Source organism: Melanotaenia boesemani, chromosome 1 (assembly GCF_017639745.1).
Source record: "Melanotaenia boesemani isolate fMelBoe1 chromosome 1, fMelBoe1.pri, whole genome shotgun sequence".
Taxonomy (NCBI): Eukaryota; Metazoa; Chordata; class Actinopteri; order Atheriniformes; family Melanotaeniidae; genus Melanotaenia; species Melanotaenia boesemani.
In genome coordinates, this window is record NC_055682.1 from 29,900,491 (window position 1) to 29,919,493 (window position 19,003).

The window sequence follows — 19,003 nt, forward strand, 5'->3', positions numbered from 1 at the left end:
GCGATGGTGTTAAAGTCCCCCTTTTTGAAAGGAAGAGCAAATTAATTAATCTGTCTATCAGTTAAAACATACTGGATAGGATCCTTTACTGATCCTGGGCTGGAATCCAGGGTGGAGACAAACGTCCTGCTTTCCAATCAGTAACTGTACTGGAGATGTTGAGCATTTCACAGCATGTCTCTGTAAACTGTCACCACTAATATAATGAAGCGAACAGCCATTTAGAAAATGAACTGGCCCATGGCTCATTGAGCAGACATGTTTTACCACTTATGACAGAACTGTAGTTCAACATCTGCAATCAAGTCTGTTGAATCAGTTCAAATTTTATGTGCATGCAAATTCCTAAGTAATGAAAGGAGGATGTAACAAAACAAACACACAGATGAGGTGACGTTACTTAAATTAATCTGCTGCTTAACCTCATTACTATTCATGGAAAAGATAATAATGCAGTTTTAAGCATCATGCTGTGCAGATGTTTATTGTGTGAACATTATGGTAAAAAAAATCACATCCAGTTTTAGTTTTTACTCTGATTTGCTTTTGCTTTTGTTAATTCCATATGAAGGACAAAACAAAACAAAACAAAAAAACAGAACAGAACAAACTGACAAAACTTGAGAGGTTTGCGATTAATAAACTGTGTATTTTCTTCACTGGTCTTGTTAACTCTAGCCTGATAAAAAACAATAATGGGTGAAAACCTGATCAGAGTATATTGATCCGCTTCCAATGATCCGGAGCAGAGGTCTTTGGGATTCAAATTTACAACCCCAGGAGAGTCCTTGTGCCTGGTCTCCATGCCTGATACAGGCCCTTAACTGGTCAGTATAATGATGTTTTAAACAGCTTGGTGACTGTAAATCTGCTTTGCTAAGATTACTCTCGCTCTCCTGACTGGACCCCACCTCAGTAAATCTCCCATGCTGGAGCAGAGAATTATTTATTGTCCTCTAAGAAATGAGAAGTCAGAAAATGATCTCAAGTCACCAAGACCATCAAGTGCTGGCTGGAGGAGATCTGAGTCCATATGAAATGACAAACATCAGTACTTGGATAATGTTACAGAAGATGCTGATTAACTAAATTTATGAGGCTACTAGTCTCATGCTATGTCAAGAAGCCCTGGAAGTACAGGAAAATTTGTCTTTATGCAAATTCTGATGTGAGAGTGTAAAAATATTTCTTGGTGTGCATTTGTTTTTCTGTTAGCAGCCTATGACATGATCACTCTTTGTCACTGGAATGTGGGGCAACATAGGTCAGATAAATAAATGTGGATTATGAAGCTACTAGAATAGGATTACTTCTTCATTTTCTTGTCTCAAAATGGAAAGTACAACCTCTTATAGAAAGAGGCACCCATCATGTAAGACAGCAGCTGCGCTGGTGTAAACTTGCTGTAACTGATCACAGACCGGCTACAGGTCCTGCAGGACTCGCAGGGAGCAGAGAGAGCAGCGCGCCACGGGCAGGGTGCTGCGCGTTAGCAGAATCCCGTGAGGCTAGTGGAGGCTCGGTAGATTTTTATAAGGTGGATGGTTGTGAAGTAAGCTCGTGATGGGGCAACAGGAATCAGCACAGTGTTGCTGAACTTACCAAAGCAGCATGTCCGATAGGAAGAGCGCTGTACACCGCACCCTTGGAGCTTCACCACAGTCAACTCCCGCAGACCAGATGGTGCTGTCAAAATGACTCGGGCTCTCTTCATCCTCGCATGCTACTTTTTCGCTTTGATTCATTGTAAGTGTGTCTTTTTTCATTTTGTGTTAACCAATTAATGGAGACAGTATAGCACGCACCTCAGGTTGTACGCGCGCGCGTCAGACTCACTTTTTTTGAGTCAGTGTTTCTGCAGAGAAATAATTTTCTCTCAGTGTTTTGAAGCTGAATTGCAGATTGTTAATATGACATACGTTTTCAGTACACTGGCTTTAGTGCTTGGAGAGAATTATAAAAGTTGCAGCTATTTCGGAAGTTTTAGCAAAATATTTTAATAAAAATAACATAATATGATGGGAAGCGATTTTGACACTGCCTCATTTAGAGGCAATTTTCTAAGTCTGTCATTCAAATGTAGCAGGCATTGACCAAAATCAAGGTATCACTTCCCATCTGAGGTTTTTGAAAAAGTGTGATTATTGGAACAAATACAAATAAACGTACTAACATAGTTTCTTTAGTGTATTCTTTAGGATCTTACATGTCCAAAAAGGGGTGTAGGCCTACTTGATAAAATGCATGTGGTTCACACTTTGCCTCAAAGGATATTCATGAAATTAAAATGCTCCTAATGCAAAAATAAATTGTCAGTTAAGTAGCCTTTAACATATGCGCAATGAGTCCTCATTAGCAAAGAAAAACGGTCTTTGTACTTCTGCTTTGTTCTACATATAAAGTCTACAGAGGAACAGATAAATTCCATGGTTCATTAATGTAGGTTATTATAAGAAATGGATTATAAAAGAGTAAAAAAAAAAAAAAAAACCTTCATTCTCTAACATTTTTTGTGGAGTAATGGTTTTTCAGAGTGTTGTAGGGAATGACCTTATCAACTTCAAAACAACTTACTATTGTTGGATTGTATTAACACGCTTGACTTCACTCTCAATCAGCGAATGTCAATCTAACACTTGCAAGAGGCTGCTCATTTTGCACATTAAACCTGCACACTCATACAGTTTATGTATTGGGGTCCACAAACAGCAATCCTCCACAGCAAGACTGACTGATTTGCAAGTGGACTTCACCTCTGGGGAAGGAAGTGCTTGTTTGACCCTGTTTTCCAAGAGCTTTGACAACATGCCATCTGTCAAATAATGCTGTTGAAGTCCCCATGGGTGGGACCTAAGCCAAGTGACTGACAAAGGCACAGTCATGGCAGCATACGCTGACCTGTGGGGGGCTAGACTGTCGCTACACCACACCCTGCAAAGCTGCAGGAGTCCACAGGCTGGTAATGACACACACAGTTTGATTCTTAGTAAGACTGGTAATAAAACCACAACAGTACAAAGCTTTATGGAAGGCCCATTTTAAGAACCTTTGTTCCCAAAATGCATTGCTATACATTGATAACATGGGTTGTTTGTCTTCAGTGGGGCCATTAGTGAGAGTCTCGCCTCATTTGAGTGTTCCCATGAGTTTGTCTACTCAGCTCCTTCCCTCTGTTTGGATACATCTGCATGTCTAGAAGATGGAAAAGATAGTTTTACATACATCAGTTCTGCTCTAGGTGAGAAGAACCAGTCAACTGTTTTAATCAGGCTTGTCTTGGGTTTCATTTATCAGCAATGGGGCTTTAGGTGTGTTTTTCTGTTTTCTCATTTAAAAGACATTGTGGTTTTGCAATTATACAGTACAAAAGCAGTTTTATTAAAATATCTACCCTTGTCCAAAATTTGATTACATTATATTACGTTTGGGGTCTTAATAAGATTTCAGTATAATTTCCATTAAAAAATGAATCCATAACTTTTTTAAAGGAACAGCTGCTGCTTATCTGAAGCAAGCAATACATGTGACTTATTTGTGATTTTATGTACACATATTTGTTTGTACTGATGGAGTATTTTTTTAAAACAAAACTCTGATGCAAAACCCCAAAAGACTCATGAGTGTAGGAGGCCATTTTGTGAGGACCTAGTCACTTGTTCAAAGGTAATTTATGAAGGTTGTGGTTATTTTATGTATTTCAGTGGATCCAGGTTGGTCTTTTTTATATCTGATTTGTGAAATTAAACTCAATAAACTCTGAATTGTATAAAAAAATGTAGCTATTTAAAAACATAAAGTGTTTTATGTAAGTACATCTGGAGCCCATTACAGTGCACCCAGTCATTTATCCACTGTTTTATAACAGATTAAAGGTTTGATGTAGCAAACGTTTGTCTGGAAACATTTGCTTTAGATGTGCATGCACAGGTTCCTCATGAAAATAATCTTTAAACTAAATTGTGTCACCAGGTAGCACTAGTGCTGAGTCAGAGGAACGTTTAATGAACTGGCTGCTGGGAAAAAACCGCTACAACCCGCTTATTCGTCCAGCCGTCAACAGGACCGAAAGAGTCACAGTGAAGCTGCAAGTGTCTCTAGCCCAGCTCATCAGTGTGGTAAGGCAGCATATATTTAACCCATGAAGATGTGAGCAAATTTATTTATGCACGTGCATGAGAAATGATTGGGGGCGGGGCGGTGGGGGTGGGGGTGGGGGTGGGGGGTCTGTGGAGACGATGAAGGAAAACAGAAAAAGAAAGACAAGATGAAAGAAAGAGGATGATGGAAAAGACCAAGCGAGAACCTTTGAGAATGCTGTTAATTACAACGCAGCCTCTCCTTCAGGGCCATAGCTCTAAATGGATGGATGAAGTGGAAAATAGATCTGGTCAGCTGTGATCTCTGCCTCTGTCATACCCAGATTGAAACTTCAGCACATTGGATTAAAAGAGGCCATAAAGCTGTTTTAGCCACAGCGTTCCAGGCTTCTTGCTGATTTACAGGGGAGGTTCCTTCCAGTTGCAGACCACGACAGGGGACTCATTTACAGCCTCAGTTTATGAGTTTGCATTGTGCCCCTTGGGGTAATTGCCATTTGGTATTACTCTATTGGAAGTGTATGTTATAGCGTTGACAAGGCAATCAACAAATATGTTAACATGTATGCTGAATGGAAAATATGAACCCATTGTCTTCCCATTGTAAAGTCTCAGGTTTTGTATTTTTGCTGTTGCCATCTTCCTCACTTGAGTGGTGAAATCATAATAAACAAAATAAACAGCTTCAAGAAAAAGTGAAACAAGTTCTAGAGACTATAAGATCACGGGGAATATGTTGTCAGAGGCAACAAATCAAATGAACAGGGATTTCTTTTTTAATTCAGAAGAGTCACAAGTGACTTCTGTGCAGCTGGACATTTTATAATAAAACCCATAATGACTTTGCCAAGTCAGGTGAAGGTTTTGTTTGTATCTACCTCATACTTTTTTTTTTAATCTTTATCAGCTCTCATCAACTGACAAGGAAGACAAAAGAGAAATTAAACATGTGGTAAATGTTGTGTCTTTTTTAAGGCAACCCTAAATAAAGCAATTTCTAATGGCTAAATCTTAGTTTGGGTAACAAATCATACCAAACATAACAAAACAGAATTATGTGTAAAAGAAGCACTAGGACAGGTGGTAAACTTGGATGTCATAAATACTAATAAAGTCATCACTACCTTTAACTCTCAAATTATAGAATTTTTTGGATGACAAAACTAGCAAATTGTGGCAGTCTACGTTTAATAATGACATACTATTAAAAGGAAACTAATGGCACAACTTTGTTATTCTGTCAGGGTAGATGATTGTATTCATGCTTGAAACCTTTCCTTATCTACCAATTCGTGCTTTTTCAGAATGAAAGAGAACAGATCATGACCACTAATGTTTGGCTCACTCAGGTAAGTGTTACAAAGCTCAGCATCACATTCTCTAAGAAGCCCTGTATCTTTGTAAATGTCCTTACCCCCGAACTTGAATTACACCATGCCCATTCTTCTCTCAATGTGGAACAAACTGCTTTGATAATTGTGCTTCAAACATATTTCACTGATAATGAGGCATGTAATTAGAAATTAGCTGGGATTGAGGAAGTGCAGTGAAATCAGAGCGAAGACTTGATGACCATGCCCCTTTGTCTCTCCAGCACTGGGTTGATTACAGGTTATCATGGGACCCTGCAAAATATGACGGTATCGACAAGCTGCGTATTCCTTGCAGACACATTTGGCTCCCAGACATCGTCCTTTACAACAAGTAAGCATCTTTGCAGTGATTTATTTATGAATTGAAAGAAAGTGAAAAGAATACTGAAGCAATTTCTATACTCTATCATTGCAAGACATCTGACATTTAAAGTGAAGTGCCATCTGAAAAAGTCATTATGCTAAAACTGGTAGTTAGCAATCTCTCTTCATAATCATTCCTCTGGCATCTGCCGATTCAATATGGTTCCCAAAAAATTTACGCAAGCTTCTGCAGTTTAATAAAGATGGAGCTTTCAGTTACTGCCATATGCATTTTGGTTTCAATGAATGAAGTGTTGCTAGCTGCAGAACCTAACCAGTGATAGTAATGTAGACAGTCCGTTAAGGCAACCTGACAACTCTTAAGTTTTTGTTGTGTTTTCTCTTCATGCAGTGCTGATGGAACCTATGAGGTAACAGTCTTCACCAATGCCATTGTCCTTTTCAATGGCAGCATCAGCTGGCTTCCTCCAGCCATCTATAAAAGCGCCTGCAAGATTGAGGTCAAGCATTTCCCCTTTGACCAGCAGAACTGCACCCTCAAGTTTCGCTCTTGGACATATGACCACACAGAGATTGACTTGATTTTGAAGTCTGAGGTGGCTAGTATGGATGACTTTACTCCCAGTGGGGAGTGGGATATCTTGGCACTTCCAGGCAGACGGACCATCAACCCTCTAGATCCCACTTATGTAGACCTCACATATGACTTTATAATCAAGAGGAAGCCCCTTTTTTACACCATAAACCTCATCATTCCTTGTGTTTTGATCACCTCTTTGGCCATTCTGGTCTTTTATCTTCCTTCAGACTGTGGCGAGAAGATGACCCTCTGCATTTCTGTCCTCCTGGCTCTCACTGTGTTTCTGCTTTTAATCTCAAAGATTGTTCCTCCAACCTCACTGGATGTACCTCTAATCGGCAAGTACCTGATGTTCACCATGGTGCTGGTGACCTTCTCCATTATTACCAGTGTGTGTGTGCTCAACGTGCATCACCGATCTCCAAGCACCCATACTATGCCTTCCTGGGTCAAGTTGGTATTCCTTGTGAAACTGCCAGCCTTACTCTTCATGAAACGCCCTCACAACTACTCTGCACGTCAAAGACTACGTCAACAGCGGTGCCTACGGGCCAGGAGAGCAATTTTGGGTCTGGGTTACCCAGTTGTTCCCAAAACAAGTTTTATTTTGTCATCCTCTGCATTACTGTCCTCTGACTCTGCCTTCTCCACTCCAGGACATAAAAATGTAACTCCTCCGATGGGATACAGCCACAGCAGCAGGAAAGGGGACTTACGCTCCACTGATTATCTTCACAGTGGTTTCATTTCTACCCAAGACCTCCATCAAAGAAGCAACTCAGACTGGGCTGCTGATGTCCAGGAGGCAGTGAACGGCGTGCGCTTTGTGGCTGAGCACATGATGGGAGATGATGATGATCAGAGTGTACGTATACACACATTCAAACTAAACACTTGACTTAATCTATGGGCTGCTGTGTAAAAGGTCATTTTATCTTATCACAAAATCGTTTATACATTTTACATGCTCAAAAGTTTTGCTGATAACAGAAAAAAGGAAGGTAGCAATTAGTCTTTTAAAAACGCAAAACAGAAAAAAAGAAACCATAATATTCTCATTATAGCTACAGCTTGAACATATACTGATTTTTAAAATGTATTACTGTAACAATTCAGTTGTTTTCCTTTGGTTAAAAAGACAATTAGACAGTGGTTATTGATCTCAATCGACTTGTAATTTTCTATCAGACGCTCTTTCTGAGCATTAAAGCAGAAGTAAGAGCAAGATGAGAGGCACTTAACTATAACTGTCATCTCTACTGCTGTCTTCATTTCACTTTCTAAAACTGTAACGCACACACAAAAAACAAGAACAAACACACAAACAAGCAAAAGATAACATGCAAGTACTACCATTGGGAATGGAGCCTTGAAAATTGGCTGAAAATAAAATAAATAAGATTTGTGTAGAAGGCAATGTCAAAAATTAGAGCCATTGCCTTCTTTCAGCTAGGTGATAACCCTAGCTTAGCACAAAACTTGGCATCAGAGGTAAACAGCTTGTTTGACCATTTCAAAAGTTCAAACATCGAACTAACAACAACGAAACTGATTTTTTTTTAATTAAAATTTTCTCCTTACTCTAAGAAACAGTAATTGTATATTATTGTTTCTTCTACCTCCAGTCTTCATGTTAAGCTACGCTAATAGGTTCATAGTTTTAAAACTGTAAACCAAACATTTTGGCATCAACGCTAACATGACACTCACAAATGTTTGACATCCAGGCTTAACTGTCAGTGGCATCCTCTTTCTCATGTGGGTCATTTACTCATGCAGTAACATTTATTGTACACTTTGTGACCCTCAAGGTGCAGGAGGGAATACCACTAATCTCAAATAGTGGTTACGACCAACGAGGGCAGACTTTAGTCTGTCGATTGCTTTGATAAGTAATCAATCAAATAGGGAGGGAGCCAGGAATGAGAAATTAGTTGTCTCACAATCTTAGGAAATAAATGACAGTGGGGTGAAAGGGTCAACAGCTTTTTCAATGTAGATCTCAGCAGTATGAAAATCTCTAGATGTTTACATCATGCCTATTCTGGTCTACGCTAATGTTTAATGATATATATATATATATATATATATAATTTTTGTGTCTTTGCAGGTGATAGAAGATTGGAAGTATGTGGCCATGGTGGTGGATCGTATGTTCCTGTGGATATTTGTGACAGTGTGTGTGGTGGGTACCCTGGGCCTTTTTCTACAGCCTGTCTTCCAGAGGCAGATTGTTCCCAACCAGCAGCCCAGCTCAGAGACCCCTCGCATGTGATGAGCATCAAGGGAGACAGAATGCCTTCAGGGCTTTCATTACATGCTGTTAGGATAAACAGTTATAAGGGCATCTAATTCAGCAAAAGTTTCCTTAATGTTTGCTTACTGCTGTGTGTGAACCAGATGCAGTGACATAATGTTCTCTGTATCAAACCCTTTCAAACTAGAGTTGGTAAACAGCTAATATGCACATCAGTTGACTAAAGATATGTTTTAAAATGGATAAAGATGCTCTTATTATTTAAACGATTCAGGATTTAGGAGAAAATGGTACATTGGGAGTGGATTTACTGCACCACACAGAGATCCTGATAATGTTACAAAAGACAACAGCAAAACTGGACTGAATGTAGCTCTCACTGCACTTCAGTATGCTAACCTCTTGCAGATATATACCTCACATGACAAAGATGTGTCTGCTGTTGTTGATGTTGTTTAACTTCTGATTTGTGTTACCATGTCACTGAAATATAATAAAGATAAATTTGTGTCCTCTTGTAGTCTGATTAAAAATGTAAAATGGCTACAAAAGTCTTAAAATTGTCCCAGTCTTGCCAAAGTGCTTGGTTAATCTGTTTTGCTGGTGATAAAATCTGAACTCTTTGCCATTATGCTTATTGAAGATGTGCCAGGTAGAACATTTTATCATATAGTGGAGACAACCATGCACTTTAAATATGAGAATGTGCGACTAGGCAAAAAGAAAGTTATTGATACTACAAGATTGCTGAAGCTAGCCTTGATTATAATTTCTTAAGGTCCAAGTACTTTTAGGGACTCCATAAGCCTGATGCAGTAATACTGTCTAAAGAAAAATACAAAGGTTTTACTTTTTGAAAATGTGTTAATAGCCACTATTTTGGCTTTTTACATCTGGGCTGATTTTTAATGACCAGTTTTAAAGACGATTACAAGCACACATGGAGCTGGACAAAGTGGACAAACCTACATACAGCCACGACTCAATAAGCCGTGCTGTGCTGGCTCATTAGGGATTCTATAGAATGTTCTTTTGTGAGATTTTCCTTTAAATCAACAGATGGCAGTCAGCACTCGTGTCAGTGAACAGCCTTGCTGCACTTTAGCCCTGCAGTTTACAGTTTTTTTGGTTTTAATCGTTTTCTGTTTTTCTCTTTTTTTTAATTAAAGCAGGACATTATGGTGTTACTGGATGCATCTTCAGCAAAAACATCACAATACCGACAAAGAGCTCCAACGAGGAATGATTTAAATTAATGTGTTATACCGGATTATCTTTGCATCTTTGTTCTTTGAAAGTTGCTTGTCAATAAACACTGTTTTGTAGAATGACATGACCCTCAGCCAGGTGTAGATGTACAAACAAGCCAGGTCTCACAGAAAAAAATAATTTGACTAACAGAAAAATTTTCTGTAGGTTAAATTAGCTACATGTCGTTCTCTTTTTTTAAATTAATGTACAATGTAGATCTTTACGAATCCCCATGTAGCAGCTCTCTTTTTAACGGCTCTGTTTAAAAGAGTTCCAGTACAGCTTCCTTGGAAAAGATGTATTTATCATCTGAGGACTTTTCAGTGGGCTTTTTATCAGAACAGCACTTGGACTCCCCCTTTATTCAGCCGAGGGACAAAATACTGGATCACATTACTGTCCAAAAATGCCCAAAATACAATTCTAGACTAAGAAAGATAGAAAAGAGGAAAGCATCAAAAACATAACTAGATCCTTACTGATGCATCTTTTTTTAAAGCAAAACACACATAGACAAAAATGAATAAATAAAGAAAAATCTGTTATGCTGAGGGCCTTTCAAGCCCCAAGCCAGTGGCACAGAAGCACATGATCTTGTCTATGCCTTAATTTTATATGAACGTTTGCAAGTGGAAAACACAAACGAATACCACCTGGGTCCACTGTCAACCCAGTGAAAACTGAACATTTAATGTCATGGCTTCTATCCGTCAAACAGCTCACTCCATCTCATTTTTTCTCTAATCCTGTTAGTGCCAAAGAAAGCAAATTTCATTTGAATCTACTGCATTTTTTCCTCTCTCTTTCTAATTTTCCCTCTTTTGTGACACTATTTTAATATATCTCATTGGATTTTCAGATTGGAAGTATTGGGAAAATCAAAGTTAAAAGGCTTGTTATAGAGCAAATCCTCACCTGTGAACTGTTTCTCTTTCTTTGATTTGATGAGGTGAACATAGTTTTTTTTTTTTTTTTTTTTTTTGCATTGTGTGACTCTCAGCCAGTGAGTGGTTGCACGCCTCAGTGTAGCTCTGCCTCCCTCCCCCTACTCTCTGGTTCTGTCTGCAGCTGCAGACGCTCTTTCCCTCTTTCTACTTTCTCCCGTGTGTGCTTCACGGAGCTCTGCTGCTGCTGTTGCTGACCCCAGATTCATTTGGCATCTGTATGCTGAAACAGGATGAATGCCAGATTTTGCTTCATAGTTTCCTGCTGCTGGTTTCTTTTGCATCTTCTATCAGGTAAGTAATGTCTTTTTTTGTTTTTTAACATGGAATCTTACTTACTTGTTGCTTTACATATCATACTTATATTGTTATTTATTATAGAAACCTAATAGTGGTGTTTGTGGTAGTTTACCTCTGTAGAATTCAGCACATCTAATTTAATGCATTAACGAAATTAGCATAAATTTTAACCTTTTCATTTGAATCAACAGAAGAATGCTTTCCTATAGCTTTGGGTTGCAATTCATCAGCGAGACTTCTTGTATCCACAATAGTGCCAGATGTTAATTTTAGCACAAAACTTAAGAAAACAGCACCAATTCCAGAAAAAAAGGTCAAATCTGGAGTTCTGCCATCTGAACAATAGAGCAGTGAATGATGCATGTCTGACATTTTGCTTTGGTGCAGGGGGCACATGTTCAGAAGCAGAGCATAAGCTCTTCTCTGTGATATTCTCCAACTACAATCAGTACATACGACCAGTGGAAAATGTATCTGATCCAGTCATTGTGCAGTTTGAGGTGTCCATGTCACAGCTGGTCAAAGTGGTAAGTGGCCAAAAGGTTTTTCTCTGTATCCTGTGCTGACATTTATAATGTCTGTTATTCACGGTGCACCACAGTCAAACATAAATGGTTGTTCAAATGAGCAGTACCTGGAAAAATTAAGTTTAATTTAAGTTTAATGAAAGATTCAGGATGTTTTGATTTAGCACCTTAGAAGAATAGTTTGTGTGTCAATTTGTTAACTTTTGTGGACGATGAAGTTTTATAAAGGGACAGAATTGGGATGCAATCCAAGACACCTGCAACACTCCTTGCCAATGCCCAGCAGCCCCTGTTTTATAATCCTGAGGAGGGAACTAGACATAAAACAGGGGCAGAGAGGCTGTCTGTCTGGCTAAGACAAGATGGGAAATGTCAGCTGTCTGTGTAGCTCTCAGGTTAGGCAGCCTCTATGACTTGATCACTGACACGTCTGATAAACAGCCTGATTTTAATACTGGGTTTTGCTAGAGTTTGTTGATTGCAGATTGGTGGACCAGACAGAAACCACTCGGTGCTCTCTTGCTTGACTCAGACAGATCCAGGGAGAGCGATAATCTCCTTCATTCACAAATGCACAGCCTCAGATGTATTATACTGCTATTCAGCCTTTTCCCCAAATCAGTTTTTATAAGTTTATAAGATAAATGCTTATTATCACACTCGAAGTGTTTTACGCTGAAAGAACACCAACATATTTTGTGTAATTAACTTATGTGATTTAATGCCTGGCTGAAGAAATCAAAATACTGAATTATTTCCTAAACAATCAGCTAACATGTCATGTAATATTGTTCTCTTCTAAGGAAAAATGTCAAGCAATCCTTTGCTATTACAATAGCAGTAATATTTCACCACCTTTAATTGGATCCATGTGTGTTTTTTTCCCACACAATTTCAGATGTTGATGTGTAATTATACACTATAGAGCTCCTCCCTCATCAGCCTTTCTGTACCTCTATAGAATAAATATGAATTGTCTTTTCAAGCAACTTAGAGATCTATTAAGAACCTGTCTGGTTCAAGACAAGAAAAAATAAAAAATAAAAAAGATATTCTATTATAGCTTCCCAGACTCTGGAAAGACCACTGATTATGTGTCCCAGTACATTAAGATGATATACACATATATATATATATATATATATATATATATATATATATATATATATATATATATATATAAAAAGCTTAGTGTAGCAGGCCACTGAGCTCCCACAGCTGATGGATGACTATTTCCTTTCAGCAACACCTGGTGCTCCTAACTCAGATGCAATTGGTATTGGTTTGCCTACACCAATTACAACGTGACTATATGAGGTCATTAAGACCATCAATAGCTCGTTGGCTGGGCTGCTTCAGTCATCATTCCAATATCAGGGATCAGACTCCCGGAGCATTGGCAGTATGTGGTTTGTTACTAAAGGAGGAGATTTTGCAGAAAACAAGAAAAAATTGGCATTTTGGAAATAAGTTTATTGATTTTCTTTTCTTTAGGTAGATGAAAACATTTATACTGTTCATATGTTTCTTTAATAGATATGAAACCAAAGTCTTGTTAGGTTAGTTTACAATTTGGACCATTGGTAACTTCAAACTGCTTTTTTGTCACATTATAAAATGTTTTGTAGTAAAACTTTATATAAGTAGAAAAAAACAAACAAACAAAACAGACCCTTTAATTGGACTTCCTGTTAAATACTAAAATATGCCAGAGAATCAGTTGATGTGATTCTATATATTGTGATAGATTTGGAAGCCATATGAGATGTTTGTTAGTATAAAAAGCTCGATTAAACTTCTGGTCTCCCAAATAGAACCAATATACGTTATACTGGGGCTGTCAGTCCACCTGTGTTTCCGATAGAGCCTATGCTCTCCTGGATAGCAAATGATCACATGAATGGTTAATGTTATGCACTGGGTCATGAGATTGGTTCATTCACGGTCTAACTCACGCATAAACCTGTTTGTTTGTTTAAATGTCTTCATAATCAAACATGTCATGTTTTCAGGACGAAGTCAATCAGATCATGGAGACCAATCTGTGGCTCAGACATGTAAGTTTATTGTGCATGACTGTGAAAACAGACCTTGAGCAAGGGCATCAAATATGGATCCAGACTGCTGTCATATATAATTTTTGGAGCTAGACTGACAGGATGAATTATGCATAAGTAAGCTGTTTAAATACACTGATCACTGTGATCATATTTTAAAAGGGGGAAAATGCATTTAGATTTCATAGTCATTTTAATGTTTTGAAATCATAGTTTACAGACTATGGACAGGAAAAAATAACGTTTTAATTCTGTGCCAAAAATGTGCTTTTGCATCAGAATGAACTTCAAAGTTTAAACTTAGCTTAAAGTTATTTTTTTGTACAGAACAAGGGTACTATACAGTTACAGCAAGTGTACACAAAAACTGAACAGCCTAATGCTTTTTTACCACATGGTGTCTCTGCACCAGTGCTTAGTTCGCTGAATTGAACCCGATCTGAACCTGGTCTGAGGGAAATGGGGCAGGGTAGGTCTGCACATCTGATTTTTATTTATTTATTTATTTATTTTTTTTGTAAGTCTTCAGCAAATTCTCTTCTGATGTATTTCTGCTGAAGATCTGAGCTGTAATTGCTAGTTGGTGTTAAGGGTAGAAGCATTGTTCCTCATACTTTAAAATGATCTCATTAGTTGTATTTGTATTTTTTTCCATGTGTGTGTTTGAAGAATGCAAAAAGTACCACGATAGTGAATACTGCATTTCCCTTGCTGCCCACCCCAATTTGACATAACACTCTAGATATATACAGTTCTGTAACTGAGTAAATTATTTACAGTACCCTCAGGTTGCCTTAATTTTGCAGCTTGATGAGTCTCACAAGGATCACTGGCTTTCCTGAGGAGAGGATCAAATCCAGTGACCCAAAGATCTTTAAAACAGTCATGGTGTGAGATGAGATCTCATCCATCTCACCACACATGTTACAGAATAAGCTATGTTGATATTTCACATTAGGAAATGGTGGATTGTAATTACTTTTATGAAGAGCACTATACAGAAAACACATTTAAATTCAATCAAGAGTAGATACAAGTGACTTTATTTTTCTTTTACACAGTTACATGACATTTGCACTGACTACTTATGGTCTTTTGAGGATGCTTCCTAGGAACTGTTTCCTGTGCTGCCAGTTATTTGTCAAATTTAACACAAGTTGATGAAAATCAATTCTTTCTTTAACCACATTGCGAGATAGCTAGTTGGTGTGCATGAGTGAAATATTTCTGAAACAGCTATACCAAAATTTGATGCACATATTCAAGTTCTCTTTGAATGAATTGAAGAACTTGGTGAACCTTTAACCTTTTATCTAGCATCACATTAAAGTCAAACTTTTCATTAGACTGAAACTCATAAATTGGTATCACAGGCATGCTAACATGCTAACTGTGAGTTAACATATTCTCAAAGCACAAATAGCAATTTCATATGGCTGTAGCCTGTATTATTTGTTATGTTATGGACTACAGCTTCTAAATTTAAGTTTAGTTTAGATTGATTTACTCACATATTTATGGCAAAGTGATAAAAATAAAGTGTGATCATTTAATTGACTGATCTTTCTTATTTCTCAAATCAATTTGAAAAATGTTAACTTACAATTAGCATGCTACTGTACAAATAATACTGCATATATGAGTTATTGTAATTTCTTTCTTAGATTTGGAATGACTATAAACTCAAATGGAACCCCAAAGATTTTGGAGGCGTTGAGTTTATCCGAGTACCATCCAACAGGATATGGAAACCAGACATCGTCTTGTACAACAAGTGAGTAAAGACATAATATAAATTTCTGGTGGGGTATCTTTAATTATTCTTGATGTATTTATATGAAAAGAAGCTTGCACAGTGATATGGTACATTAGTCTACATGGGTCTTTTTGGTTGCTTTTGGTTTTGTAGATTCCTCAAAAAGGACATACACACTTATTTTTTTCTGATTTTCATCTCAATAATACAATTGTCATTTGTTTTATGTCTTTTACACACTCTTTCTCATCGTCTCACTGTGCAGTGCAGTGGGAGATTTCCAGGTTGATGATAAAACAAAGGCTCTGCTCCGCTACAATGGTGATGTTACTTGGATTCCTCCTGCAATATTCAAGAGTTCCTGCAAGATTGATGTCACATACTTTCCCTTTGACTACCAGAACTGTACAATGAAGTTTGGATCCTGGACCTATGATAAGGCCAAGATTGATCTCGTTCTTATTGGCTCAACTATCAACCTCAAGGACTTCTGGGAGAGCGGCGAGTGGATGATAATCGATGCTCCTGGCTACAAACACGACATTAAGTACAACTGCTGCGAGGAGATCTACACAGATATCACATACTCATTGTACATCCGCCGTCTGCCTCTTTTCTACACTATCAACATGATCATCCCCTGCCTCCTCATCTCCTTCCTCACAGTGCTGGTCTTCTATCTGCCCTCTGACTGTGGTGAAAAAGTCACTTTGTGCATCTCTGTGCTGCTGTCCTTGACTGTCTTCCTCCTCGTCATAACAGAGACCATCCCTTCTACCTCTCTAGTCATTCCATTGATAGGTGAATACCTGCTCTTCACCATGATTTTTGTCACGCTCTCTATTGTCATTACTGTCTTTGTGTTGAATGTCCACTACCGCACACCAAAGACACACACCATGCCCTGCTGGGTGCGGAGTGTGTTCCTGGGACTGCTGCCCAGAGTGATGTTCATGACCAGACCAGAAAAGGACCCAGAAAACGCAAATGTGGCTGGCAGTATTCAAACGATGCATTCAAGACCCTGCGCTGTTCATTCGTCAGGTACTTTGCAAAAGCATCACAAGCCGCAGGCTCTGCCCTCCAGCGTTGTCTCAAGCCTCACAAACCGGCAGCACCTTTTTAACAACACAGAGCTCTCCAATCTTAATAATTTGAGTGGAGAGTCAAACAAAGGTGCTGGCTCTGGGTTCCTGTGCTGCGAAGGCCGTTGCAACTGCTGCTGGCAAAAGAGATCCGGCAAACTGCCTTCAGACTCCGGAGGAGGGAGTGGTGGACTGGGCAGCCTGGGGACCCTGACGGGAGGCAGTGCTGTTGGGGTAGGAGGGGACAGTCAGTGCTCCAGCTCAGAGTCTCTGGATGGAGGAATTCTATCCCTTTTACCACTATCCCCGGAGGTCAGGGAGGCCATTGAGAGTGTTAAATACATAGCAGAAAACATGAGACTCCAGAATGAAGCAAAGGAGGTGAGGATACGTTCAAGTAACTACTGTATTTATTGCAATTTATTGGATATTTCTGGGTATTTTTAGGTCAAGGAAACAATTACAATGACAATCTAACACTGAAAATGTTTTACTGTGGTCCTCTTGCAGGTTCAGGATGACTGGAAGTACGTTGCTATGGTTATTGACAGGATCTTCCTGTGGGTTTTTGTCCTCGTGTGTATCCTGGGAACAGCTGGCCTCTTCCTGCAGCCGCTGTTACTCGGGGAGGATATTTGAACCGTTTCATAAAATCATACTGCAGAGTGCTAAAATGCACTTTACCAGTTAAATAAAGCTTCTGGGTATGGTTCAGAGAAAATGGATTCTGAGAATATAAAGTCAAGAAGAAAAAAGTGACCATTGTTTAATGTTTTCTTTTTTAAAATACTTTGTTTGTTTGTTGTAATTGTTTTAAAGACTCCAGAGAAAAGAGAATAAAGCTGACAAAAACTGAAAATTGTTTGCTTCCTTTCCACCTGCTCTCCAACCTACCAGAGAATCAGGTGATTGGATCATTCAGATGGGAAGCCTCTACCACCAGGAAGCATTAGTAAGTCAAACTGGACATGTAGCATCAGAGGTGTTTGACAGGATATGACAGGCGCGATGTAAGATAAACTGTGTTTTAGTCTCTTAAAACAACTCTTTGACCTTTTGTATGTATCCACTTAAGCTCTACCAGTGTTGTTCAAGTTTATACATGTCAGCTGTTAGAAAACACAGCCGTGTTGATTGTTTACATTTGGTGCTGTGAGTTGGGAAAAGCTACAGTCTCCAAATTTTCATCTTGAAAGTTTGATGTTTTGCTTGAAGGCAGTATTACTCATGCCTGTGTATACAGTTCATCTCTAAATTGTAATGAAATAAACATCAATGATCTGTAAACTTTATTTGGATGAATGACTGAATGGATAAAGTGATTCAGTTATTGAATTTGAAGATCGTGTTTTCATTCGAAGTAAGGTTGAATATAAATTTATAACCACACGTTATAAAGTACAGCTTTTGATTTACCATTAAAATTTACAGTCTACATAGTGTCATGCTACTGTACATAGTTGTTTCTTATTGCTTATTTGAATTGAATATAGATTTATTATTCCACAACAGGAAAATTTTACTATTGTAGTGTATATTGCAAACAATAATCACTATTTGCAGCTACTGTGGTGGTGTGGTGTTTTACAGAAAAGGTGAAGAAGCCTCTGACTGAAGATACTCCTTTGTTTGGTCACTGCTTAGTGAAGGATTTTCAGTTTGTGTGTGTGTGTTTTTTTATTTTATTTTATTTTTTAATATATATATATGTATTGTCCTCTTGGTCTTTGAGGTTAAAATTTTCTCTTTTCATTACTCTGGATTTCAGTCTCATCTGAGGTCGGATTTTTTTGTGTTTGCTCCAGCTAATCACTACAAAAGGTTAATATTATTCTCTTAAAATCTTGACAGCTTTGGCCCAGATTCTCCTGATGTTTTCTTCTTGATGACTATCCTGACAAGGTTGTAGGTCACTGCTTAACTGTGAAGATGGTCTTTTTGAGGGCAGAATACTTTTCCTTTCTTCTATGTTCTGTTACCCAAACAGCTCATTATTTGTCTGACCTTACCAGACTTGAAGACCTGAAGCTTTCTTCCTTTGACAGGTGATTTTTCTACTAGTTTTTCCTGCATTGAGATGCTGTTACCAGAATTGCTGACTACATATACCTTGCTGTTAATCCTTTAATATTTCTCAGCTTTTAGCATGGAAACTCCTGCTACTGAAGGAACTATTTTACCTCCTCAATCCACTGAGATTTTTTTTTTTTCCTGTTAATTGGCACCTGAAAATATGGGTAAAGATTAATTGCCCTTCTCCTTCTTGTTAGCTGCCACAATGTGAAATTGGACGCCCTCACCTCTTTGTGACCTTACCTCTTTATGAAGACATCCTTCTCTTCCTTGGTTTTATTCACGATAAACTAATATTAATCTACTGCATCAGTCCAAATCTTTTAAAAGTCCTGAAAATTGAAAGAAAAAATATCAAGATCATTTTGAAAAATACAGA

At 38.3% G+C, this 19,003-nt stretch overlaps 2 protein-coding genes across 3 annotated transcripts; both read left to right on the plus strand.

Annotated features, from left to right (window-relative positions):
* The first annotated feature begins 1,513 nt into the window (after positions 1 to 1,513).
* On the plus strand, positions 1,514 to 9,142 carry chrnb4 (cholinergic receptor, nicotinic, beta 4 (neuronal)). 2 transcript variants are annotated; one of them, XM_041994231.1, is made up of 7 exons: positions 1,514 to 1,746; positions 3,970 to 4,115; positions 5,402 to 5,446; positions 5,692 to 5,801; positions 6,186 to 6,943; positions 7,031 to 7,239; positions 8,485 to 9,142. In XM_041994231.1, exons 1-7 carry the CDS (start codon positions 1,695 to 1,697, stop codon positions 8,647 to 8,649), a joined length of 1,485 nt encoding a protein of 494 aa, XP_041850165.1. In that variant the 5' UTR covers positions 1,514 to 1,694; the 3' UTR covers positions 8,650 to 9,142. The 2 variants fall into 2 exon arrangements, with proteins under 2 accessions (XP_041850165.1, XP_041850074.1); XM_041994140.1 differs by having other exon boundaries at positions 6,186 to 7,239.
* A 2,166-nt stretch (positions 9,143 to 11,308) lies between these two features.
* Positions 11,309 to 17,665, plus strand: chrna3 (cholinergic receptor, nicotinic, alpha 3). Its single transcript, XM_041995990.1, has 5 exons — positions 11,309 to 11,653; positions 13,666 to 13,710; positions 15,375 to 15,484; positions 15,732 to 16,932; positions 17,062 to 17,665. The coding sequence occupies exons 1-5, from the start codon at positions 11,387 to 11,389 to the stop codon at positions 17,188 to 17,190; spliced, it is 1,752 nt and encodes a 583-aa protein (XP_041851924.1). The 5' UTR covers positions 11,309 to 11,386; the 3' UTR covers positions 17,191 to 17,665.
* Positions 17,666 to 19,003: the final 1,338 nt, after the last annotated feature.